General features: G+C 47.0%; 1 protein-coding gene across 1 annotated transcript; it reads left to right on the top strand.

The window, feature by feature from the left end:
- Window positions 1-26,081, top strand: LOC147412368 (RING finger protein 17-like). Its single transcript, XM_086481440.1, has 19 exons — window positions 1-57; window positions 6,093-6,097; window positions 6,676-6,808; window positions 7,278-7,431; window positions 8,140-8,255; window positions 8,641-8,761; window positions 9,502-9,619; window positions 12,505-12,723; window positions 13,364-13,514; window positions 14,646-14,764; window positions 15,532-15,622; window positions 16,524-16,639; window positions 16,968-17,275; window positions 18,233-18,396; window positions 19,215-19,334; window positions 20,391-20,471; window positions 21,165-21,290; window positions 25,101-25,211; window positions 25,906-26,081. Exons 1-19 carry the CDS (start codon window positions 1-3, stop codon window positions 25,948-25,950), a joined length of 2,355 nt encoding a protein of 784 aa, XP_086337566.1. The 3' UTR covers window positions 25,951-26,081.
- The last annotated feature ends 397 nt before the right edge of the window (window positions 26,082-26,478 follow it).

Raw genomic sequence — 26,478 nt, 5'->3', positions numbered from 1 at the left:
ATGGCTATAGAGATGGTGGATGGAGAACCTCCTTACTTTAGTGAAGATCCTCTCAGGGTAAGGTGCACATAAAATCAGATACCAGTGTCTTTCAAATCTATCCCGTGTTTAGTCCCCCATGAGACAAAACCCGAGCCGCATCAGCTGGAACTAGTTCCCCCATGGGCCACTTCTAAAGCTGTCAGGGAGCGCAGCAGCATCTACTGTAGCTTTGGTGACGTCAAGGGGAGAACCTCCAAAGAGCAGTGACTTGTATCCAGTTCAGAAACATGCCATTTCTGCCTTCAACGGGGCTTGAAATACCTCGTATGTTTTTTGAACTCTCTTTGAGCTGTATCTCTGAGTGACAGCGATTTTTCAGCGGCAAGTTTCTCCAGTTGGGGAGTTTTTCTGAAAAGCATTCCAGCTGTGTCTGCAGGCAGAGAAGTCTTTTCAAACGGGTCAGTGCCGATGGCTTACCTGAGCCTTTCAGGAGGTGTCACTGCTTATAGAAATGCCATAATTATTCATTAGCAAATAACTTCCTGAAAATGTGTTTTAGCACAGAAACTTGTAGTAAATGAATGTATTTTTAATGATTTGAACTTTTCAGCTTCATCCTCATTTCTTAACATGAAATGACCAGCTCTTATCCCAAATGGGTGTGTAATAGTGGAGGAATGTATATAAAGATAAAACCTCATGACTGGTAGCTGGAACAAACTTAGATGCTGCACAGTTAATTCCTGATAGGGATGCAGGAATTTATGAGGAAATTAATTGTGACCCATGTGTATAGACACAGAATTTTTGTTAAGGCTGGAATTAAAATAGAGCATGATGCGTAGCTTTTCTCACAGCAGTAAGACTGCACTCTCCCTACTCTACAGCACCCAGAGTGCGTGCTGCAGGCTGAGAGAAGAAACAGCAGAAGGATCAGGACATACCCCCTGGCAGGCTACTTAAGAAAGGAATACAACAGCTACACCAGTGTCAATCCTCCACTCTGAACAAAGGTTCCTGAGTTTTCTTGGAAGACTTCTTTTGGTTTGGTAGGTGCCCCAAGGTTTTTCGTTCCAGTGCACACAGAAGGAGCAGCGTGCGCTGTGCCACCTCGTGAGGGGGGAGAAGAAGCAAACAGGTTTGGGTTCAGCCTGATGCTGAGTCAGCTGAGTGCAGCACAGCTGGCAGGGTGGCAGTAGGCCTGTGTCCCTGGTTTGGAGGCTGAAAATTCCAAGCTTCATTAACCTCAACTGTTAATTAGGGCTCCTCAAGAAGCTTCAGGTCGACTGTGAGGAAGGGAACTGGATTTCTTATCTCTGATCAAATTCACATTCAGCGATTCCTGCCCTTGCCCAGATTATTTGAGATGCTCTTTTTCTTCATACATGCCTCGTCTGCTGCGGGAGTTGAGATCAGCTTGAGCACTTGGAGCTTCAAGGCATCTTCAGGTGTCTGAGTCAACCTGCAGGAGGTTAAAATCAGGCACCTGGAGTTGGTCCCGTCTGTGTTCACTTCCTGGGCTCTTGGGCAGAGGCTGTTGCCCCTGAGCTGGGAACAGTGAACAGCTTGTGATGGACCGCCTGAAGTTCCCCAGTTCCCAGCTGGTTTTATGAAGGTGAATCATCCCCAGCAGGGACAGGATCCCTCTGCTGTTGTGTGTGGAATCACAGAGTGCAGTGAGAGCTCTCAGCTGCATCCAGACAGGAGAGCTGATAAGCAAGGCCTGTGTTTGCAGGTCAGGTTTTAGCTGATGGCACACAGTAGCTGTTGGGTTTAATAGTCACATTTAGACCCCATCCAGGGAGTTCTGCGAAGCCTGGAAACCAAAGGATGCTCTTTCAAACTTTGCGTGTTTCAATAGTGCAAGGCACGCAGCAGCTTCCATTACCGACATGGATTGAAATACCGAAATATACTATAAGGGCATTAAAGGATCATTAATCGTAGAGTTAAAACCAGGCTTAATGTCGATGCGTTTGTTGTTTTCCATGTGCAGAGCAAACGCATCCCCTGTTGCTCAAGTTCTTCCCAGCCGATGCAGAACTCACAGGAATGAACCATTTTCCAGCCAAGAGTGGCCTGGATATTTCTGTGACGGTGTTTGTTTTCTCTCACTGGGATTTCCTTCCACCAGGCGTATGCCTGGGGCCTGAGGGACAAATACTGGTGCGATAAATATCCTTTGAAATGCCGGTCGGACCTCCCCAGTTTCAGTTTTAAGAAGACCCAACAAACCAAATCCCAGGCATTTCTGTTTGCTTTTTCCTTTATTAACCACACTGCATCAATTTTCTTCAAACCTATAACATATTTTCCAAATGCTGTGAATCTTCTACAGTTTCAGGCTTCTAAATCATCCATATGTTGTTCCGTCATGTATCTGGGTGCCCTGGATAACTTTAGGGTCTCATTTTCACAGACTGCAGCTGTATGCCAAATCCCTTCTTGTTTCTGGGTACGTTAAAGAAATCCATGAGCTTGTTGCCCTTTTGCAGCTACTGCAAACACTTCTTTCCTTTGTACTGTACTTGCTTTTCTCTGCCAGCTGGATCCCAGGAAAGCAAAAGAGACACGGCAAGAAGGTGCTTCAGCTTCCCCTAGATCTTTTTCTGTGGTCGTAGAACTGTTTAAAAGGTGCAGTACCCAGCTACAGATGACTCTGCTGATTGGAGTTCTGTGAAGAAAGGAGCAGCTGAAAGAGCTCCCTTTGTCCTGGCACTCCTGTTTCACAGCCAGGTGAATGGAGCCGGAATAAAATTCCCAAGGCTGCCATGGGTGCTGTGTTCCTTTACCGCAGGAGAAGGGACGTCCCTGGGGCAGCACCATTTAACTGCAGTGAGGACAGGCCCTCCGGCTCACCGCTGTGCCCGGTGCCTGAGGGCAGCTGCAGAGGGACGGGACAGGACTGATTTTGTGACACTTCTGTTGTGGGAAAAGTAGAGAAACTTCCTTTTATTGTTTTTCCTCTAGCATAGTTCATTTGCCTTTTTAGGCCTGGAATTTTTCCTCTGTGTTTAAGAGGATAAGAGCAAAGTCCCTTTGGCCACCGTCTCTTTAAATGCCAGTAGCGCAGAGCTGTTCTTGTCATGGCGGACATTTGTATGGAAGACTCCTAGGCCTATTTCCATTATTATTGCTGTATATTTGGGACATATTCTGCAAGTTTAGGTGCAAACAGTTCAAAACGTTTGTCTTGCGTTTCTAAAGAACGTCTTACAAAAGCAGAATGAACTCATCTGTCCAGCTTCTCAGCATGTGAGACCTTGGTTCCAAGTGAACTGCCCCGGATAATGCTCGCCCCATGTTTTGCAAAATTCTGTTCTAATTCCTTGGCCTGAGGTCTGTCAGGAAGACTTGCTGATCTGGAATTTGGAGACTGCTGACATAGTTGCAGGTGGCTCCTGTCTGCCCAATAGTGTTTTTTCTTCCTAATAAAATTGTGCATACAGCTTACATGTCTGTGTTGGAAATGAGGTTCCAAATGCTTCTGTTTATCCAAGGAATAAGCTGATGGATCTAGTTTTTATTTCATCCATTTACCATTTCTATCTAGAATAGAGCAAAAATCTGGACTAGGTTTGTTTTAAGGAAGCTGTACTTTAGGGAGCAGTGAGCACTGCAGGGATGCATTTTATGTAATCATCCTTGGAAATAATACAGCTGGCCCGAATTCACTCTTTAAAATAGCCAGGAAAGCTGGTGTCGATGCATGGAGAAGCAAACTGTGCTTTTGCTGATGTAGTTCCTACTAATGAGGTCAGCCACTGCAATCAGCTGTCAAGGCAAGATCACGTTGATGTTGGAGTAGCTGTGGCTGCATCGGGGTTTGTTTTGTAGGTATAGAAAAATCATCTCTAACCCTTTGCCAGGGAAGAAACTGGCCCTGGAGACTGGACCTTAAAAAACAGGCTCCCTATGAGCAGCTCTGGGTAAGAAAGAAACAGGTGGAGTCTCGTGTTTCTTGTCTCTCTAGGCGATGGATCTGATAGTGACCAACAGGACACCAGAGCTGCAGAACCCCGAGCAACTGTCCGCTGAGTTTCAGGCCTTTTGGAGCTGCTGCCTGGAGGTGGACGTGGGCAGGCGAGGGTCTGCCCAGGACCTTCTGCCGATAAAACGCGAAGTGGCTGCAGGTGAAAGAGCTGCGCTGTGTCCTGGTTTTGTCATCAGCTGAACTCGAAGGCATCAGATGGAGCCCCCTCGTGTTAGTCTCCACTCTGGGTGCTTTTCAGCTGAAAAACAAGTGGAATCCTACAGTGGTTTGGGTTGGAAGGGACCATTGGAGGCCATCTAGACCAGCCCCCCTGCAGTGAGCAGGGACATCTTTAGCTGCATCAGGTTGCTCAGAGCCGCATCCAGCCTGACCTTGGATGTCTCCAAGGATGGGGCTTCTGCCACCTCTCTGGGCAGCCGGTGCCAGTGTTTCACCACCCTCACGGTAAAAAATTTCTTCCCCATATCTAGTCTGAATCTGCCTTCTTATAGTTTAAAACCATTACCCCTTGTCCTATTGCGACAGGCCCCGCTAAAAAGTCTGTCCCCATCTTCCGGATAAGCCCCTTTCAGCACTGGAAGGTGGCTGCAAGGACTCCCTGGCCTCTTCTCCTCTCCAGGCTGAGCAACCCCAGTTCTCTCAGCCAAATGCCTCCAGGGCTGGTGACTCAGCCACCTCCCTGGGCAGCCTGCTTCAGTGCTTGAGAAGGTTACCACTCCCCCTGTGCTGTGTCAGTTGAGTCGTTAGAATATGGATAAAGGAGTCTTCATAATCATCTTCTAGTGAACTTGGTGACTTAGTAGGTAGGGGCTGTTTTGAAGATGTCAGTGGTGAATGAGAATGTCGGAGAAGCCTATTGAAATGCACAATGGCAACCTCTCCCAACCTAGAAGAAAGCTAAAACATGACAAAATCAAGCTCGTTTGCATTGGAAGACCTTTGAAGAACTCGAACAGGGGGGGAAAAAAGGAGATCTGGTAGAGGCCTCACATGCTGGTGCCACTCCCGAATAACAGCAAAGGTGAAAGAAGTCACAACTAGGAGGTGTGCAGGAGTTGAGGCCCATTCTGTAGACATGAAGTGCTGCAGAGCGAAGGGTGGGTGCGTTCCTGAAGGGGTGAGGGGAGAAGAGAAGGTGGGCTGTTCCGTACTGCTTACGCTCCAGTTTTCACCAATTGCTTGTTGTAACCGGACAGCGGAGCCGAGGGTTTGATTCAGTGGAGTTACATTTGCAGTTCTGTCAGTCTGACTGTGAAGGCACTTAAAGGGTTTTGCTGGCTTTCATCGGTGAAAGAAGCGGCTGTTCGTGAGCGTAGCGATAAGCAGAACAAAGAGAAGGTAGATTTTGGACTTCAGTTATGGTGGTGTTCTTCAGGACTGTTGGGGAATTCCTTTTCTCCGTGCAGAATGATCTGTTGAATTGAACTGGGTGTAGGGGTGAAAACTCAGCGAGTGAATTTTGGAGTACTCTGCGCGTGAGAGAGAGAGAAAGCAAAAGGCAAGAGAGTTTTTAAGTCTGAATGTGAAGGTAGATGAGCAACCAAATCGGTTCTTAATAGGAGGGGAGGAATGGAACTGGAGTAGGTGATTAATCTCTTACTTTGTCCCTCGATGAATATTGTGGTGAAAAATACTGTCTATGGCAAACTGTCAGAGTGATGAGGTGTTCACATCACCTTCTGTAACGTTTCTTCTCTTCTCTCGAGGTTCTTCCTGAACACCAATGAGGTGACATCTGTTTTTAAAAACTTGGGCATGATTGGATGGGGAACAACAGGGCAGGAAGTATTGTTGTTTTTTAATGAAGAGGCTAGGTACAGTAACTTACCTGTTCTTCTAATGGTTAAATATTTATTGGAAATTAAATTTTAAAATAAAAAAAAAAAATCTGCGTGTGCTAGTGGGTGTCTAAGAGTGTGATGAAACAAAGCAAAGCTGCAGATACTGGTATTGCAGTTGGCATTCCAGGTCATCCAGTTAGTGTTTCAGTTCTGACATCTCGGTTTTACTTGTGCTTCACCCAACTGTTTCCCCGTGTCGCTGAAGAGATTTTTCTGTGCTGTGCTTTTCAGCTGTGGCTGGCGTTTAACGATACGATCCCGTGATTGTTCCCTAGGATCGGTGAGGTTGGAAAAGACCTTTAAAATCATCGGGTCCAACCGTAAAAGTAACACTGCCAAGTTTGCTGCTGAGCCATGTCCCTAAGCACCGCATCTACACGTTCATAGTACAAGTAATAGAGATGTTTATTGTTTCAGCAGTCACGTCATCTAAGTGTGACGTATGAGAGCAGCAGGAGGTCATTTTTTACAGCCTCTGTGTTCCTCGGGTAATTGCCTTTCCTCCTAAGTGAGGAAAAGGCAAAGGTTCTGGCAAGGTAGTGGATTCTAGCCTTTTACTGTCTTTCTTTTAACAATTTAAATGTGTGCTAGGGCATCCCAAATAACAAAATGTCTTGAGGAGCCAGCTGCCATGTGTCGTTCGTGTGCTCTGTTTGTGATGGGACAAGCATGAGAGAGAATTGGCTGCATCAGCTGCAGGAAGGGAAGGTCAAGCTATTCATACAAACACGAATCGAGTTATTTTGATAAGACCATTTTGCACTTTTTTAACGGGCAGCTTGACATTTGAATAGAAAAGGGTTCCTTCTCGGTTAATTTTGAGAGAATTTATTCCAAGTTGTATTTTATTTACCTCAGGTTTAGAGCACAGCTTCCCCGTCAGTTAGGAAGTACCATCCTGCAGTATAGCCCACCTAGGATTCCACAGGAGAGAGAAGTCTCAGTCGTAGTTTCTCACATTAATAGTCCGAGTGATTTCTATCTGCAGTGGGTAAGTTTAGAAATAAGGTCTGTTTAAATAAAACTCTGAACAAACCTTTTAACGTTTGGCTACTTGTCGTCCACCTTAAATAAGCTACTGTCCGTCGCTTGTAACCGGTTTTAGGATTCCTGGAATTAGTAGGTGAGATGAATTCTTACAATCCTAGCTTGATTCCAGGAATTCTTAGAATTCCGGAAGGTTAACACATTTTGGTCAGTTTTGTTAGATGGTTAGTTCCTATGCGGGCATGCAGTGGTTTACTGTTTCAAGCAGAGATTGGACAGGGCAATATCCAACAATTGTCAGGCTCTTTGATTCACGTGAGGTGTTCCTAGCCGCTGTGTCATGTTGGGGGAGGCCTAGGAAGTACATTGCTATAGAAAATGGCCCTTAAGAGAGCAACAGTACCACGGGGCAGGGGTGCGGGGGGTGTGGGGGGGTGTGTGTGTGTGTGTGAGATTTGTTTTTCTCATTTTAGACAGACAGCCTGGATTCTCTGTCTCCTGCAAAGAAAATTCAGGAGGTGTATAGACATGAGCATGGGACAAACGTGGAGATGCTCTGCCCAGTTGAAGGCCAAGCCTGCGTGGCAAAGTGGGAAGATGGGAATTGGTACAGAGCGCAGATTCTAGGTGAAGTCTTGATTCTTTCGCTCTAACGCTGGGTTGGGAAGTCAGATGTGGCTCTAGATCACGGGCTGTGAGCAGTAACAAAGCTGTTGTTTTCACTGGGCGTTCTTAGACTGGCGGGAGGTTCATAGAGTCAGTAGTACTAATGCATGTTATGACCTTTTGCTGTTACTGGAGTGGGTTATGCATTTTTACTTTTCTTTAAATCAAGAGAAGCGGTATACTTCATTTTCTTTATATTATTGAAATTCTATGATCTAATTATTTTAAATAATTTTTCTCTTACTGCTACAGTTTGCACTACAGGTTTGTCTGTTAAGCCAACCTCTGAGCCTAGCTCGCGTGGGTCGCTTATTCCCCATGGCAATTCCGAAGGGGACTGGCCGTTCTTGTGCTGGCTCCTGTGCTGCCTGTGTGGGCAGCGCCGCGTGCCTGTGTGCTCGCGTGTCTCCTGGGCACATACTTGATGTGCCAGGGTCTCATGAAGTGGTTAGATGGAAGGGGACCAAACTGCGAACTCTGTCGTTGCAGGAACGTGACAGAGCTGACTCTCAAAGAACAGAGTTTTGGAACTGGGTTGTAGGACACTTGAAGCTGTGATATTTGATGATTGTATGGTGTAAATGTGGGGTTTGCTCTGAAATTCGGGTGCTTTAACCTGTATCAGATACTCATTTTTTGTTTTAATAACTTGGGCTGTTTTTCTTGAAGGGCTGCCAAGTCATCAAGCAGTTTTGGTGAAATATGTTGACTTTGGCAATGTTGCCACCTTAACTCTTAAAGACATACGCAGAGTCAAAAAGGAGTTTCTGAGCTTTCCAGAAAAGGTAAATTAGAGCTCGCCTGGATTAAATACTCAAAATAAACAGAATCTGGGTGGATGGAAGAGGAAGGCGAGGGTTGTTAACGTTCAGAAGTAAATAAAATGTTAAGCCAGTTCCTTGTCACATTGAAAACCCGTTTAATTGGTTTTGGATCATCCAGTTTCATCCAGTTTTAAATGAAATCTGAGGCTGCCTTGGGGTGAGGAGGTGTCTGTATAGTGTGTGTGTGTTTAATTCAGATCCAATCAAATGGCGGTGACGTGGCAGCAGAAGCCGAGGTCACGCTGTCTCGCTGTCCTGCGTGAGCGCAAAGCAGAGGCTGTGACGGGGCTGTGGTGAGACGGCCTTGGTGCGTGATGGGAGATCGATAACTTGAGTCCTCCTGTAGGCGATCAGGTGCAGGCTGGCTGGCATTGAGCCCTGCAAAGGGGCAGATGAGTGGAACAGAGAAGCCAAGGCAAGATTTGGAGAAATGACTGAAGGTAAAATTCTGCTGTGTTCAATTTTTGGTAAGTTATCGAGTTTCTGTTTCAGTATGATTGAATTGACTCAAACGTTGAAACATGCACTCTCGTGTTTTAGATAGTGTTTGTTGGAAGCGCTTGTGCTCGTACTTGTGACAGGTGGCCTGGAGTGAGAGTATCTCACCATGAGGCAGCTGGAGGAGACCTAACAGATGATGACTGCTGACAAAAGCTCTGGTTATGGCTCCTCTTACGGACCACACCAGCCTTGAGGGACATAAGTGTCCTGGTTTATTAAGAGGGGCCTGTTTCCAGAAGTGCTCGCTGTCCTTGACTCTTCTGACTTTACTGGTAGCTGGGAGTGGGATCGCTGCCGCTGTAAAGCATCGCAAAAAGAAGAAACAAGCAAGAAGAATTTCAGCTAACACATCTATGCCTTAGTAGGATTTTTCTCAACACCATTTATTGTTAACCTGTAGCTCGTTATTTTTCAGCGCCTGGGGGATGGTGGTTTGGAGCCCATCTCATAAATGAAATGACATGTAGCAGTTGGCTTTTTTGTACAAAAACATGGTGTAATTATTGGTGTATTTGAAGTTAAATTTTGTAGATACGTGCAAAGCTAAGCCTCTGCATTTTGTTGATGTTCAGAATCAATTGCTTTATAAACAAAATGTCATTTTACAGAATTCTGTCTTTTATAGTACCATTTGCCTCCAAAGCCGTCAGTAGTCTTTATACTGTCATTGGGTGGCTGTAGTTCTGTTTATATTATTCATTCACAGAAATTTTAGAGGCAAACATCTTGTCTGTTGAACTCGTGGACTCCCCTGCTCCTCCTGGAAGAATCTTTAGTATTAACTGCCAGCTAGTTAAAGAAGACCTGGCGTCCTACATAACGGGGTAAGTACTCTGTGCGTAACGTAAAGTATGTGGAGATACTGAATTTGTGTAGTAAAGTTTCTGGCTTTAATATGTTGCCTCCAGTGACTGTAACTTACCACATTTGTGATAAATTCATGACAAGTCACATTCCTCAGCTGATGTGAGTTACAGAGTGTAACTCTGCAGTTTGGCGTGATCGAGTTCTCCAGCTGAATCTTGACCAACGTCATGTATTGGAATTGTAGTTGATGGAGAAGGTGGAGATGAAATGTCTGCATCGTACTTGTAGTGTGCTTAAGTGCCCAGTCCTCCCAAACTGGTTATCGTGAAGGTTCCCCTTCCCTTGTAGTAAGGAAAGAAATACCCCTTTTGTGTGTTGGACCTGCAGCTGAGGTGAGTCGTCTCTGTGGAAGGTCTGTTGTTGGAGAAGAAGTACTGAGGTAACCAGCTGTGATAGCCACAGACAGAAGGGTTGGGAAGCCTGCTGGGGGAGATGGGGCTGATAAGGAGATGACAGGGCTGCATTTAGTTTGTTGGCTTTTTGGAAGGCTAATCCGTGGGCTGTGTTTGTGAAAAACAGTCATTACTCTCTCGTGAATAACTCTTGAATAGGGATGAGAATAAGAAGATTGCTGTGTAGAAAATTTTGATTCCGAAAGGGAATTTCTGAATTTGCTTTTTTCAGGAGGAAGCAAGTAAGTGGATTTTCGTCTCTTAGCTCAGAAATACGACTAAATCCTAGGAAGACTTTTCCTTACTGGTCACGCTTTTCGGTCAGGTTTTTGTCAAGTGAAGGAGCTTTATTGAAACCTGAACAGCAGAGTTGTTTTGTCACTGTCACTGGGGTGTTTTATTGTGTGGCAGCTGCAAACAAGCAGCCGTGTGACTTTACTGTAAGTGTCTAAAGTTGGTGGCTTGCCTAATGTGGATTTTTGTGGTCACTCGCTCACTGCCCCCTCCTTGGTTGGACTGGGGAGAAAACAGAAGAAAGAGGAGCAAGAAATCTCATGGGTCAACATGACAGAAGACAGGGAAGTTGCTTACCGACTACTGTTGTGGGCAAAACAGACTCAATTTACTTTAGTTTATTGCTAATTAGCATAAATCCTTCAAGACTGGTGCAAGCATTGTACCCAAACAGTTACAGCAGCCCCCTCTCCCTTTCCCAGCGCAAGTTTGCTCCAAGCCCCTCTCCTCCCCTGATGCCCCGGCTCCCCTCAGTCCCTTCGGTGAGGCCATGGGCAGGGCAGGGGCTGGGGCCAGGACCAGCCGTTTCTCCCCGCTGCTCCTTCCTCCGTGCTCTTTGCTTCCCGTGCTTCAGCGTGGGCCCTCCGCAGGCCTCGGTCCCTTCAGGAGTGTGCCTCTGCCCCCCCCCCCCAATACCCTCTGCTCTCCTGACCTTGGTTCCTTCTCCCTCTGTTCCCTCTGTTCTGTTCCCTCCTCTCTCTCCCTGGCGTTTCTGCCCTTCAGGAAAGGAGAGGTGCCACCGGCTCCCGTTAGGATTACTCTTCCGTGTTTAAGGTTGTTGTTGGGGGATGCCCAGGCCAGCCCTGAACTGGTAGAAGAGACTCTAAGCGGGAGAGCACAGCTCCGCTGAAGCTGGCTTGCTGGCCAGCAAACCTTAGTCACCTCGCTCTTGCGTTGGGATAGGAAGTAGTCCATGCAGAATTCCGGGGAGCAACCTTGGAGCCTGAAGTTCATTCCAAACAGATGGTTTTTGCTGATGGGTGTGCAGTGATACTGCTGTACTGGAGTTACTAGAGAGGGTGTTGGAGGACTCGTAACGTGTGCTTCACTTGGGAGAGCTCTCTGTGGCACGTTGCCTCTGTCCGTTTCCCAGTTCAGGCTGGTTGGACACATGGCAAGCGTTGCTTGTGAGCTTTGGTGTTCCTTTCTTCCCTGGTTCTACAAGGCGGCTGTTTTACCCGTTGGTTTCCAAACGCCTGCCCCAGGCAGGTTTGCAGAAATAACTGTGGGGCAGTGGGCAGTGGGTGAGTCAAAGCTTCAGGGAATTTCTCTCTGCCAGAGCAGTTTGTTTCCTTCCCGTGAAGGAAGGCATAGACGGGTGGTAGATCTCCGAGAACAGAGCTTCTTCCTGGCGGCCCAGCAGTGCCCACAGTTAAACTCACACTTGCTGTCTCCTTTGGTCAGCGGTGGTTACCAGAAGCCAGTTCTTTTGTGTTCACAGGTTTTTGTTGGAGCTGCAGTCTCTTACGGCTCTAGCTGGCGCAGCTCACACAGGCTTGTCCTGAGCCGGGCTGTGGCTCAAAGTACCTACCAGCCACCTCTGGGTTGCTGCTGGGCTTTATTCTATCCGGTTCAGGCCATTTAAACAAGTTTTCGTCAAGGTGTTGCATGACCAGACTTCACTCGGGACTCTGCTGAGGACAGTGCTGGCACCGGTTGCGGTGCGTTTGTATGCTCAGGGACCGCTAGAAAGGTAAATGTTTGGCTGACGTTCGTCATCTTCACGTCTGGAAGGAATACTTACACATCTTAGAAGCAGAATGTTGCAGCTTTCGCTCGGAGACAACACTGATCTCCCAGAAGCTTGATGTCGGTCATTTGATGTCTTTTAAGCCAGACGCAAACGTGAATGTTCAGCAGTCCGTTTGTGTCAGGCTTGCTTTTCTGCTGGCAGCCTGGACTGTGTAGTGCTGCCATCTCTCAGCAGAACGTGCAAGGATGCCTTCTGAAGGGGAATAAAAGCAAGGTACTCTCCTAAGTGTTTCAGCACTTAGAAATGATTTTGCCTTTTTTTGTCTGCTTTTCTAAGTTACTTGTTCTTCGCTCTTCTCCGCGTTGAGTGATTCCCGTCATGTTGAACTGTTGATTGAGCTCTTTTTTGTGTTGTCTCAAATGGCTTTCAACTTCCCGTTCCAATGACTTTATGCTCTTTACAGGTGCCCTGAAAGTACTAGTGTAAGGCCCAATGAAATATGGGATGTTCCTCTAGAAATTCCTGAAGCCTCGGAAGCTTTAAATCCTAGAGACGTGGAGTCCATGGACGGAGGAGATTTCAAATCCCTTTCTAAGCAGGAGCTACAAGCGAGAATTAGTCATGTTGTATCTCCCAGTAAAATCTTTCTACAGTGGCTGTCATCAGAAAGGACACTGAAAAGGTACTGAAATCCAAATGAATTTTCTCAAAGCATTCTTAGGACAAACTGGTGAAGTGTAGTTAGAGCAAACTCTGGTGCTGTGGGCTCCCCTGGCTTTGTTGGGGAAAGTCTGGGGCCAGAAGGCAGATTGGCACTATGTTGTGTTTTATTAAATATTTGGGATTCCAAATTAAGCACATGTCGAACTCCTATTTCTGGTCAGTTCTAGTGTAGTAAATGTTGGGGCCTGATAAATGCCACACTGTCCAGAAAGAGATGAAATCTTTCTGCTCTTTCTTTTCTCCTCCACGTTCCCGTGTTAGAAATCTTGCTAAAGAATCCCGGTATCTTGCATTGTAGAGCTTCAGTCAAGTTCTTTCTTTTCAGGTGCTTCTAATAGGCTGTTAGGAAAGTCTGAAGGCCATTTCTAGCCATGGTGTATCCATCCGCCTGCCTTTGGCAGGTGTTTAGGTACGGCAGGTGTTTGGGAGCTCCACTTCAGGTATTTCTAACGTGTCATGAAGAAAAACAACAATACTGTGTGTCTGTTAAACGGTCACTGAGACTGTCCTGTGTGCTAGTTGGGCAGTGGTGGGCTAAATACCCCTTCATTCGCCGGACAAAACTGGGCCACTAGAAACGTGGTTTCCTTGAATGTTAGTTTGCAGGAGAAGATGGCCACCACCTACAGAGAATCCCAGCCCCAGCCCGTGAAGTGGGAACATGGCACGCACTGTGCTGTTTACAGCTGTGAGGTGAAACAGTGGCAGAGAGGTCGAGTAAGCAGGACTGTGCCTGACAGCTGTGCAGAGGTAAGCCTCTTGCCGGGGGAGGGTTCGTGCTTTGATTTCTAAAGGTTGTAAGCGTGCGCTGATTGAAATAATGTCAAATCTCTGCTGCTTACTTCTGTGTTAATACAGTCTCATCCAGCCTCCTGCTTTTGTCGAGAGGTCGGGTTCTGTTGTGCGTTGCTGCAGACAAGCTTTCTGTCTGATCAAAGCGCAGGTGCCTGTAGCAGGGGCCCGGCCGTGGCGGAGGGCTCAGGAGGTTGACTGTGCGGGTGTTTACGCGATGCTTTGCACCATGGCAGATTCCCAAGCTGCAGCCTAATGGTTTAGCTTAGATTCCAGCTGCGTGAGCCTGAGGGTCCCAGTAGTTCACGCTTCATCCAAAGTAAACGAGGGAGCCAACTGAAGGGAGAGCAGCACCCCAGCGCCCATGCCGTCCTGCTGTTGCTTGGGCCCTAAACGGGCGGTGATGCCCTGGGCCGAGCAGGGGTAACCTTTTCCCCGGGAGCTTCTCCCACAGGGCGGCTTTAAACAGGCGTGTTGTTGCGCTCATTTGAAAAGAGGGAGGAGCACCAGAAGAGGCATTTTGTGAATAGATAACCACTTGCCTCAAAAGTCAGAGTGGCTTTTTAATCCTGCAGATAATCCAGGGCTGGATTGCCATGGGTTCTCTCCACCCTCATCAGCTGATGCCCGTGGGTGGTGGTAGTTGGGAGCAGCGGTGGGACCTTCTCTACTTGTGGTTTGTGTCGCCTGCTTTCTGAGGCAAAGAGCCCTCGAGCAGCTCTTTAACCACCTCGGAGTGAAAAGCGGGGGGTGGAGAGGAGCTGTTCCGCCGTTCCTGGGTTTACAAACTGAAATGCACCCGCGTAACTGGAGCACAGGAGAAGAACTTTTCTTACTCAAGTCACAGGCCCTGTAAAGTTGTTGGACCCCCTTTGAGCATGTTTGTGTGTGTTTTGTCCTCTCGGCCCGCTGCGGTGGTCACCGGTGTTGTGTGAGGAAGTACTTCAGCACAAAGGCCACTCAGTGAATCCTGGTACTGTTTGTTTGAATTTTGTTCACCTCTTCAGGCATGCTTTGAATTCTGTTCCTTACAGCGAAGAGTGAGAGGGGGGTTTTGTTCTGTTCTGTTGTGTTTCTTATCTGTAACAGGTAATGCTTTATGATTCTGGAGCTGAAAAAACAGTGGATATCAGCTGTCTAAGAAGACTCGAGGAAAATCTGAAGATCATTAGGCCATTGGCAACAGAATGTTCCTTGGCAGATATAAGGTAGCCTTTCCTTATACGGAGTAGCAGTCTTAGACACCTAATAATGCCATAACTTAGTATTTTTCTGTGTTAGCACTGATTATTTGGGATTTGGATGGGCTTTGCTTTTTGAATAAAGAAGAAACGGGATGGCAGCTGTGATTTGCTCTATAAAAAGGTTTTTTTTTTTCCGAAGGGTTGAGCCACTTACCAGTAAAGCAGAAACGGGGCTATAGAAAGCAAGAAAGCATACTTATAGGATGAATTCTAAAATAGTGGGCAGATGGTAGAGGTTTTTCTGACTGCACTGAGTGCTTTTTTTCCTTGTCTCAGAGTTTGAGATGAATGTGGTCTCGTGAAAACATGCAGGAGGTCAGAGAACCGGGGTATCGTCCCGTGCCTTTGTTTATGTGCCGTCTGTGCTGTGAAGAAAAAATAATCGTGTTTGTAAAACCTGTTCTCTGAATGACTATAAAAAGCCAATTTGCAGATGACGTATGGATTTTCCTTTGTTCTGTTCAGACAGGCGTCATCCTTCTGGACCTCCTGATGCTCCTCATTTTGAAGTTTTGGGGTTAGATTTTTGAATTCTTCCTGTCGTGTAGATCCAGAGATGAATAACCATTTCTTTTTCCTGTTGACTGTAATGGAAACTGTCTTTTTTCCCCCTGACAGTTCAGGCAGTTTCAAAAAACATTCAAAAGCCGAGTAAAGGGCAGGGTTTGTGGTTAAGCTCAGGAGATGCCGACTTCTCTTGTACTAAAGGGATCGTGATTGTTCTGTGTCAGACCAGCAGGTGGAAGCCCGCAGTGGACAGCAACAGCATGCGAGTGTTTATCCTCTTACCTAGCTGGGGCACGAGTCAAAGTGTTCCTACAGGTTTGTAACCAAACCCAGCAGGATTTGTAAACTTTCTGTCAGGTTGTCTCTTAGTTTTTTATTTCTTTTTTCTGACTGTTGTTACTCTTCAAAAAGTCCTGAATGGAGTTTGCTTAGATGGTGGTGTTTGCTGTGGGGAGAAAGGTGGTGTTTGCTGTGGGGAGAAAGGTGGTGTTTGCTGTGGGGAGAAAGGGGCTTTTTCTGTTTTCTGCTTTACTCTCGTTATTCCCTGGTGCGTTAGAGCAGTTTGGCCCCCGGGGCGGAAAGAACAGAGTCTGAGCTACATTTAGTTACTGAAGAATAATATTTACATCTTTGGGATCACTGGATGCTGACAGCTTTTATGGACAGGTGAGCAAGATGCTCACGTTCTTGAGGAGAACAGTCTCAGCAGCCACTCTATTAGCTTTCAAGTTTGCTCGGAAATGGAAAGAACGAGTCCGATGCTGTACGAGCATCGTTAGTCACTGAGTGCTTGCACCGGTAAAAGAAAACGGAATTATTGTGGGGGTTGATGGATTCAGTGTCCGTTGGCAGCTGCCAGCGAGGCTTTACAGTGTGTCTGGAAGTGACAGCACTGGTGAGCACAGGTGGTTACAAGTGGGCTTAAAGCTCCTGCTGGAGGAAAACTGGTGTTTGGCAGCTCATGCAAGTGACAGAGCTGAGGGACTAAGCAAGGGTTTGTGCTGTGATTTGGGTTTTTTTTTTTAAATGACCTGTTTAGAACAGGTGGTAAAACGATGGGAACTGTGACACAGATCAAATGGTTTTTGTCTTCTGATGTGGGCACCAGTTGTTCAACGACGTCTGACTGGCGGCCAGTACCAGTACAATGGAAAACGCCGGTAGTTAGCGGAGCTGCACAGTGTAATATGTTGTCGATCTCTCTCATTTTCTCCAGGAAAGGGATGTGGCTGGTGCATTGCCTGTGAAAATTCTTTGCAAAGATGAAACAGGAGAATTCATTGATATTGCAGAGCAGCTTGTTAAAAAGGGCTTGGCTTTTCAAAACAGGAGGTTTGGATACTTTCCTTTTTATGTTCTTTCTGACTCTCATATTCGCATCGTGATAAGCTAATGAGTAAACCAGAAGTTTGCACTGTCCTCTACAGCACATGTGGCAGCTGAACTCCATCTGCAGTGAACTACTTGGATTATAACGTTCGTAGTTGTACCCAGTGCACGTTTCAGTTCTCTCAGTTGGTAGATGAGATGTTGGGCAGTATTTTAACAAGCATTTGCCATCTTGGTGTGTTTGGGTTTTGACTTCTGTTATTTTGTTCTTTTGCACTTTTCAAGTTCTTTGCCAGTTAATGTGTTGATATGCTTTGATTGAATCTGCTAGAACTCATAAAGCTGGTGTGGCTCGCTCAGTCTCCAAGGAACATCTTAAAGTACATTTAGAGCAAGGGAACACACGACTGGACGGCTGCGGTTCAGAAACGGCACGTGTGAAAACCAGCGCTGCTCTGGAGGACCACATCGCTGTTTCAGAGAGTGAAGAACAGTCGTGTAAAACACCTGTGTCACAGCGTCGTTCAGGAATGGGTGAAATCTATAAACCCCCCTTTATACCTGAAGCGAAGACTTTTCAAGCTGTAGTGAGTTGCGTTGGATGCGATGGAACTATTTATATAATACCCAAATCCTCCGGTAAGGTTCCAGAGAAGAAAATACGTTTGTGCCTGTGAATCTGCTGGCTTGGGTGCACCGGAACATGGCAGCTCTGTGTGCTGGTGTGCGCGTCCTGTGCCAGAGCCCGGCTCTGGAAGGTTCCTGCTGGGGAGGATTGCTGTTGGGAGGCGATGAGGCCTTTGGCAGGGGGGGGCGAGGGGTGCATGCCCGTGCACCCCCTGCGCTGCAGCGGTGGGGAGAGCTCCGGCAGCTCCCTGGCAGAGGAAACCCTGATCCCCGGAGGAGTTGCCGTGCCCTGACACCCACCCCAACGGGCTCTCCCCTCCTTCCGTCCGCCCCAGAAATCCAGGAGGCCCAAGCGCTTCGACAGGCGGGTTACTCACCTCTTCTCTGGGCAGTCTGGGGTGCAGCAGCGAGTGCTTGGCTTTGGAACGCGGAGCTGGTGGTACGTTTTGCCGCTGTTGAGGAAGGTGCAGGCCTAAAGATGCTTGGGAGTTAGCCTGGTTCTCAGCTACTGCTGGACTTTCCCCTTTCCGCGTGAGCTCAGTACCCAGTTTCCCGGTTTCCAGAGGGTCGTCCGGACATGTGTTTGGTGGTGGTTCATGGTGTTCTGCTGCTGTCTCTGGCAATCTGTTGCATTGCTCATGGAGAGGCTCTTGTACTAGTGCTGTCAAGGTGTCGATTGCAAAATTTACAGACCCTCCTTCTCTGAGATGAGAGTCCAGAAATACTAATGGCTTCCCAATTAGAATGCAGTTTGCTTTTTGTTTTGAGCAGTAGCGTGTTTGCATATGCTGGACATCGAACATACAGATTGTATCAGTGTTGGAAAATATTCTTTGGAGCAGCACGTGTGGTTTCTGTTTATACAGGTCTTCACCTGAATCTGCTGGGGTTTGGTGACTGAAATCATTTGCACTACTATGTTATAGACTGTTTTGAATTGATTTTTTTTATTCCTCCCCCCACCCCCAGAAACGGCACTAAACCAATTGATGACTGACATACAAAGTAACTTCCAGTGCCTTGGTCTTCTGCAACCGTACTGCTGGGCAAAGGGAGAAGCTTGTGTTGTAAGAGGACCAGATGCCATGTGGTATCGAGGTAGAGTTGTAGGACTCAGCAGTGCCTATCTCCAGGTAAGTTTGATTATATGGGGGGGGGGGGTGTGGGGCATGTGCGTATGAACAGGCGCACGTGTATGTTTTTCAAAAAAAAAAAAAAGGCAAATAATCCAGTCATCTACCGTCAGTTTATGATCACACCTTTTTTTCATTCAGCTGACCTGACTATCCAGATGCTCATTCTGCTTAGAAGTGTGGTAACTGTCGGGATGTTAACGTTTCTGTTAAAGATGAATTCTACGTACCTATCTCAGTTGTCACAATCTTTCCCGTAGTTTTCCTGGTGATGATAAATGTTCTTAAGTAAAAAGCTCCCCTTGATCCCCTGTAAGTAATCCCTTGCAGGTTTTTTCTTCTTTTGCTGTTGGTGTTACCATGTGTGGAACGCTTTGAAAATACTTGGGTTTAGCTTCCCCCTACCCAGAGAGTCGGGGCTGGCTGTGTGTTTTGAATGCTTTCTGCTGCACAGGTACAGAGCTCCTTTTTCGAATGAGCAGTTAATCCTACCTAAACTCTTGAGTCTGCTTGCCCTCTTTCAACGTAGATTTGCAAGTCTGACTCCAGCCTGGTTCACGCATTCTTTATGTCTTTCACTTCTAAACTGCTGTGGGTTATTGCACAACACGTGGGGTCTCTTGCAAGACAAGTTTGGAAAGTGAACTTCTGACCTGCCATAGCGGTTTTTTAATCCTTTCCTTCATTTCCACCTCATCACATCACCTGCTCTCAGCAGACCGTTATTTCTTCCCCCAGAGAAGTGAATGCTGTCAATGAACGCGTTCTCTGAGTAAACTTGACTGAATTATTTCAGGAAAGCTTTTCTTTTCCTATAGGTACAGTACATAGACCATGGTTACATGGAGAGGGTTATTCCGTGTCTTCTGTATCCAGCCGCGCTGTATGCTGGTGTTCCTGCGTTTTGCATACCCTGTGAGCTCCACAAGACAGTACTGGTGAGCAACGGTGACTTGGAAGAGGTTTTAGCTGGTAGTTACTGAAACTGGTACGCTGTTGAGTCCCACCAAGGTTGAGGCTAGTTGCTGGCGTGTTTTCTTGCCTGCGAGGATGGGGAGAACAGCTGGAGGATGGTTTCAGCAAGGGAGGCTTTTACCAGGAGCTGCTGGATTACTTTATGAAGTGACCGTGCTTCAGAAGCAGCTGTCCTTGGAATTAAATCTTTGTGAGAGGGGGCGCTGCGGTAGTTGGCAGGATGATACTCAGGAGTGGTAGTTTGTTTTGCAGTAGCAGCGAGAAGAAGGGGGGCCTGGATTTCTTAATGCAAAATAGCCAGAAAATTGTCAGTCTTCAAGTCTTGCAAAAGCGTTTCTGTCATTCTGCAGGTAGCTGTGAGGGAAACCCTCTGTTACCGCTGCTCAGCTCATGGGAGTGAGTGGTTTAGGGGTTTTGTTAGTCGGTAATTGGTATGTAAACAACGTTCTCGGGTGTCATCACACCTTAGTCCCATTTGAATGGTGCATTTAGTAAAGTGAATTACTGAAATGACTGGCTCACTTTTGAACTTGTTCTTAAAGAAAACCTTTTTATTGCTGGGAGCAGTTCAACGGATCGATTCAGACAGACAGGCTTATCGGCCTGCGGGTTGGGACGCAGACAGATATTGCAGGGAAACACAGAAGTCTTTAAAGTGTCCTGTGTTTCCTGTTGTCTGTTATCTCCGAGTGTAATTCTGTGTCTTTGGGTTCTGCTTTGGGTGATTGTGCGCACAGACCTTGTTATGCCTGGGGTAAAGGTCAGCCTTGGCAAGCAGCGTCTCTTTCTAAGCCACTTCAACGTCTGAACTGGCTGGTGGGCTTTGTCACACGGAAAGTTTTAGTGTCCCAAAGAGCAGGTAACGTTTAAACTGTTGTAGACAACTCAAACCAGTGATGGGTGTTTTCAACCAAGTTTTTCAATGATAGTCGCCTATTTTCATGCCCCTGTGTTGAGGATGGTGTGGGGCTTAGTGTCAGCGTCTTAACGTGTGGCGATTTCTTGCTTTCACCCAACAGATCGGCAGTTTTTGGCAGCAAGGTGCAGTGGATTGCCTTCAAGAACTACTTACACATGAGGAGGTTGAAATCCATGTTCAGGTAGCTTAATGTATTCATGGGTGTGGAATGAGGCTTACTTTCTGTTATCTTGCTTTAATTTCCTTTTAACTTGCATCAGGAATAATAGGTGAAGGAGTACAGCAGTAAATGTGTTGCGTAGAAAGATCAAAATCCCAAACTAAAGTTTTCTCCCGTGACTTTACCTTTGTTATAATTTTCAGGCCCGAAACGCGTCCTTTAGAGGTCAAAAATGCTTTATGGTGCTGTTTGTATTCTGTGTTGTCGTTCTGACAAGCATCCTACCTACCACAGCATAAATTCTTGTAAATTCAATTTTAAGTTATTAAAATTGGGCGTAATCGAGTATGGACATGCTTAAATTAATGTATGACACTACAGGGAAACAGATAATCTGTATTGTCTGAAAACCTGCAATTTCAGATAATTTAATTTCTAATGGTATATTGTGGAAGAGAAGGGTTTATCGCTGAGTGAGCGAACGTGGGATGGTGTTTCGGTGTTGGACCGAGTGGTCGGGGCTGCCGTTCCAGGGACGGGCACGTTCCCATTTGTGTCGTTACCTGACGTTAACGACCATCCTTGGGGGTTTCGTCCTGTTGGCGAATGAGTGGGGCGCGCGTAGGACTGACAGGTTGGAACTTCCGGGTCGCTGTTTCTAAAACCTCAGTCACACTGTGCCTGTTCTAATCTTATTTTGTCCTGTCTAAGTAGGAATTACCAGATAACCCGTGGGGCAAATTGTCCGTCAGCCTGTGTTTTGGTGGAACGTCGCTTTCTTCCTTCATGGCACGTCAGAAGTTCTGTGTTGCTGAAGAGGGTCAGGACATAACAAAGCTGGTGAGCTTTTTTGTGTGTGTAGGTGTGTCTCTTGCTGCTGTCCCTCTGACATTAAAAAGACTGCTCAGTTGCTCGTCTCTGCTTCAGAGGATCGTTTTCCCCTTCAGAGGACGCTGCTGTCACTGCTGATGTAATCGTGGCGTGCATGGCAGTGATGCAGTTAGAAGAATCTCTCAGCGTGCGTTAGAACTGAGTAACGGTGAAACCCCAATGGTGAATCAGTCTCTTGTTGCGTTTTGGTAAAGTCAGCACGTGACACGCGACTTTCTGCAAACTGTCTTGAAATGGGATTGTACCCTTAGAACAAAAATGAAATTTGGAAAACAGCCACCAAGCTGCGTAAGGCGGTTGTAAGCAAGGAGCGTTTGGAAAGCCCGGAATGCTCTCCGCAAGGCATGTAGCATTAAGCAGACCCGATCCAGAAATAAGCGGTTCAGAAGACTGTGTAAGAAAATGGGTGTTGGAGGTGTTCATTTGTGGACCAGAAAAGGAGCAAGGCGTCCAGAGCTCGAGCTGGTTCCGGGAGCCGAGCCTCGGGAACAGCAGAAGGGGGAAGCCTGCAGCTCTGAGAATGTTCAGCCGCGATCAGCTCTGGGTTTAGCTGCAGAGAGGCTCAGCAGCCCTCCATCCTCACAAGCCAGCTGCTACGCTGCGTTGGCTGAAGGATACCGTTACTATGTAAAGTACAGCCATTACCCATGTTATTATTTTATAGTAACTTTACTTCCTTGCTTCACATGCGTGTTTTCGGGTAGGTAACCTGGTAAGGACTGTGGTCTGTTCTGGGAGTGTTGTCGTGCTGTTAACAGTGGTAATGAGCTGCTTATGCAGAGCCCGCTACAGCGGTGTCTTGCTTCAGAGTGTGTTCCTGTCTGCGAGATGCGCTTCTGCTGAGCTGACAGGCGAGTTCAGGAGCTGGTCTTTGTTACCGTAGCACCATCCCAGCTTAGTCATTAGCCAGGAGATTCCCTGGCAGGCAGTAGGGTGTTGGAGAGCACCCCAGAACCCCAGGCGTGGTGAGCTCACGGCAGCGAGTCTCATTCTCGGTGAACGTGTGCACGTGAACGTGTCTTCGTGTGCATACGCGTAGGTGCAGGTGCTGCCTTGTGCTCCTAGATTCAGGCCTGGGGGACTGTGACCTTGCTTCATTTGACAGACGAGTTTTTAATCTCTTTGTTCTGAGCTGAGGTTTAACTAACCGTCATTTCTAGAATTACTTTTTCTACAGCAGTTGACAACAAACCCTTTCCAAGCGTCTGAGCCAAAATAAGTCCCCAGTTCCTCCTACGGCCTGTTTTTGTATTTAACCGCGCTGCCTGTCAGCCCCTCCGTAGGGAGGTACTTGAGGTCTGCAGGTTTTAAGCTCATGATCTGAGCGAGCCCTTGGCCAGCCTGGTCCCTTGTAATCTGCCCCTGGAAATGGCAATGCTGGCTTTTGGAACAGTCCGTCAGCTTGGGTCGGAGGAGAGCTGCGCTTCAAACTGCTGTTGACACCCTGGGCACGTTCATTCAGTGAGCCCCTGCCTTCTGAATGACAGCCAAGGCCGTGCTGAACAGACTTGACGCACAGCCGTTTGTGATGGGACTGACTTGTAGTCGTCTGAGCGCTTCCAGCCTCACCAGGAGCTGTTCAGCCACCAGCCGTTCTAGGAGGGACCAGCGTCTCCTCAGGCAGAGGGAGAACCCTTTAGGCAGAAGCAGCAGCGTGCGAAGGGCTGGTTCCTTCTCCTCTGATTCCACGTGGGCTTCCACGGTAGGAGAGCAGATGCTGCAGTTGGTGTTGCAGCACTGCCGGCAGCGTTGCAGATCCCAGCACTGGGACTGCGAGGTGGTTGGGCCCTGCGGCTTGCAGGAAGGCTTATTCCTCCTGTCCCTGTTCCCCACTTTTACACAGGCAGTTAATTCCCTCTGGAACCGGTGATCTGTACGACTGAAAGACCTGCCCGATCCCCTGAGCTGTTGTTAGAAATTTATCAGGCCAGGCCTGGATGAAGGACGGGGCTGTCACGTGACTGTGGCCGTATGCTGAAGGCCAGCTGTGTGGGTCGTGGGTCCCGCCATCTGTGACACCAAGAAGACCTGTTCTGTGGCTGATGTTCGCAACAAGTCCAGTGGAAAGGCGTTCTGCAAACACCTGGGTAGAAAGCCCTTTCTGCTTTCCTTTTGTCAACAGGAGAGGGAAGTCTACGGTAACCTGTCCGTGTCGGGGAAGTACAGAATCTGAGACTTGCCGGACTGTCACTTCGATCTTCCTCACCCTAAAGACGTCTTTAATGCCTCAGCCTACTGGCTGGGCTCATGTAGGCTGCTCAAGGTCAAAGCTTTGCGTGTGGTGAAGGAGGTACGAGGTGACACGCTGCCCTGCAGCCTGCCCTTTGCTTTCTTTGGATTGAATTCCTCGTGCTGAAAAGGCTCCTGTGTTGCCTTATTAAGTGTGCAGTGTTAGGTGATGTGTGAATTATCTATTAAACATTCAGGGGTTTGGCTGTGGCTTCAAAGATGCATTAAGGAATGTGAGGCCTTTTCAGGTGTTTCAAGAACAGGCACAAAGGCGGAAAGGCAGAGGGACAGCCGTTTGAAATGGGTAGCTCTTTGAGAGGTCTTGGCAGGACACCTTTTTAGGGTCAGTGTTTGCAACTGGGCTGTCCACGCCCCGGTGTGGCAGATCTGGCAGTAAGCACCCTGCTGGCAGCGAGGAAGGGCTGGTAACACAACAGCAGAGCTGCGAGGGCAGTTTTTCTTTCAAAGACGCGCACGAGAGGTGACCAAGGTGCCCGGCTGGGCGATGTGCAGTGCTCTGTTGGGAACAAGCAGGAATTTCAGAGGAATCTTCAGAGCCAGGTGCAGTCAGGTGGCCCGTCACAATATTCCTGGTGGTTTGGCAGAAGTCTGGCACTTTGTGTGTGTCTCTGATCTAGTTAGATGTCCTTTCTTTACCGGTATTTATCAAGATGGGTTTGTTGGGTTTTTTAAGCTGTTTTATTTTGCAGTTATCGGTATCTGATTGCTTCCACTTTTTGTTTTGGGCAGAATGAAAACTGTTCAAGTAGATGTGTGAAAAATAAAATTATTTCAGAGAAATTGTGCCTTTTGTTACGTATGACATTAAGTACGAGAGAGGACAGGAGCTGTACCCCGGAGCTATGGTCCAGCTGAGCTATGTGCTATCCATCCTTACTTTAAAGGCATAATGGAATGTGCCAAGGTTGATTTTGTCCTGAGCCAAGTGAGCGCACGGCACGTAGAGCTGAACCTGTACAATATGAGGGTCTAGAAGACGACAGACCGGAGCGTGCTGTGCTGCCCAGACAATGGGTATCTGTACCCTGCAAAGTCTGTGATCTGTTTTGAACGTGGGATGATGCTGGCGGCTAAGGAGTCAAATTATCCTTTGCCTTTCTCGTAAGGGATAGCTTGCTCTGGCAAACTGCAGTAGCCTTGGGCACGGCATTCGGGTTAATCCGTGCCAATAAATTGCTGTTATCTTCATTTTTCTTTCTAAATATTTTCTCTCTTTAAAGGGAATGCCATATTCAGTGCACTTTTGAATTAACAGCAGCCAAGTTAGCAAGTCAGTGTGTTAGGACCATTTCAAAGATAGATGCTTTCTATTTTAAAAGTGTTAATTAACTAGTTCTCTTCTGTTATCTTTTAGCTTAAGTTTTTGTTGGAAATGTTGATTAATATCTTTTTCATCAAAGACATGCTGGTTACATTCTCAGATAACTCCTTTGTGCCAGGAATCATCCCAAAGCTAGTTTCCATTTTGTTACTAAACATGATGCCTGACCAAAACCTCTCTTGGTCTAGGAGCTACTCGAAGAAGACGTTCCTGGTTTGCCTTCGTACCTGTTGCCACCGCTACCTGGTCCAGGAGATCCCTTTCCTGTCAGAGTCACCCTTGTGGTGTCCCCTGAGGAGGTACATTTTGTGAACATCTTGGATCTGTTGCAGTCAGGAAATGTTGCAGTCCCGCCCTGCTGGTGAAAAGGGCGGGACAGCTAACAGTTTTAGGTGATAGAAAACAGTGGGGAAGGTGGCAAAAGGCTGCTGAGTTGTTGATGCAGATGGTTGTGCACTGCAGCTGTCTGCATGAACTCTTGCTTGAAATACCCTCTTCAGTGAGGGCGGAGAAATACTGACCGTTTCCCTGAAAAGATAACTTTAAGAATTACAGTACTGCAGTCTGGTGCTTACCTTGTATCATCAGAAAATAGGTCATTGGATTTTCACTTGGTGGAACAATGGTGATTTATCTCTTCCTTGTCCTTCAAAGGTTAAATTACTGGAACATTGTAGAGTGAGGTGAACATTTTCTGCCTGTTACAGTTGTATTTTACGTCTAAGTGATTGCTTTAAATTCAGCACCATGGCCTAACAGAAATTCACCCCACCAATTCGCGTGACTATAAGTATTGGGGGGGGGGGGGGGGGGGGGGATGGCCTAGGGTGTGCCTATCCGTTAGTACCCTGTACATTATCCGGGATTGATTTTCCAGGTAGGCAGCGATGAAGTTGTAACCAGAAGTCCAAGGGCAATCAAGAGAGACTTCAGGGTCTTGGGAGGAATGGTGAAGGGATCAGGAACACAAGTAGTGTTCTCCTTTCCTTCCAGTTGCAGGGAGTGACGAGGGAAGAGACAGGAACAGCCATCAGATGAATACCTGGCTCCGAGCCCTGTGTCACTGGCAGAATTTTGGGGGTTTTGATCACAGGACCCCAGGCAAGTTGTTGTTGTTTTCTTACCGGAGAGGAATATAAAATGTTTTTGAAAACAAACCAACCCAACAAAACCCCGGGGTGGTGTTTGAGCTGTGGTTGCTCCTGAGCATTAGCCTGGGAAGTACATAGCCACGTGATGTCACATCGAAAAGGGATTGTTCGTGTAACGTTACAGGCCTTTGCTTGCAAAATTAAAATAAAGAAGGAAAAAAAAGAGAATGGAAAAAATAATTGATTTTACTTTAAGATCTTAGAGTCAGGTCTCAAAATAAGTCTGTTGGGGTTTGGTTTGGTTTGGCTCTTTGTATACTGCCAAAAGAAAAAAAAAAAAAAGATGAAAAATTTTACTTCACAAATTCCTCACGAAGTCTTGTTTAATGCGGTTGCTGTTTCTGATGGTCGTTGTCTGGGCTTTGATTCTTCTGCATAGGCATAGGGGGAAAATCACACATCTGAGGGTTTTTAG

Source organism: Leptosomus discolor, unplaced genomic scaffold (assembly GCF_034619465.1).
Source record: "Leptosomus discolor isolate bLepDis1 unplaced genomic scaffold, bLepDis1.hap2 HAP2_SCAFFOLD_154, whole genome shotgun sequence".
NCBI lineage: Eukaryota > Metazoa > Chordata > Aves > Leptosomiformes > Leptosomidae > Leptosomus > Leptosomus discolor.
This window is presented reverse-complemented; position numbering and strand designations above follow the sequence as displayed.

Excerpts from the sequence above, each read along its gene's own strand:
- LOC147412368 (XM_086481440.1), top strand. The coding sequence starts at position 1 with ATGGCTATAGAGATGGTGGATGGAGAACCTCCTTACTTTAGTGAAGAT. Across the intron at positions 13,515-14,645 it reads TGCCTGACAGCTGTGCAGAG|GTAATGCTTTATGATTCTGG; the intron begins GTAAGCCTCTTG and ends TATCTGTAACAG. Across the intron at positions 21,291-25,100 it reads GTCAGGACATAACAAAGCTG|GAGCTACTCGAAGAAGACGT; the intron begins GTGAGCTTTTTT and ends CTCTTGGTCTAG.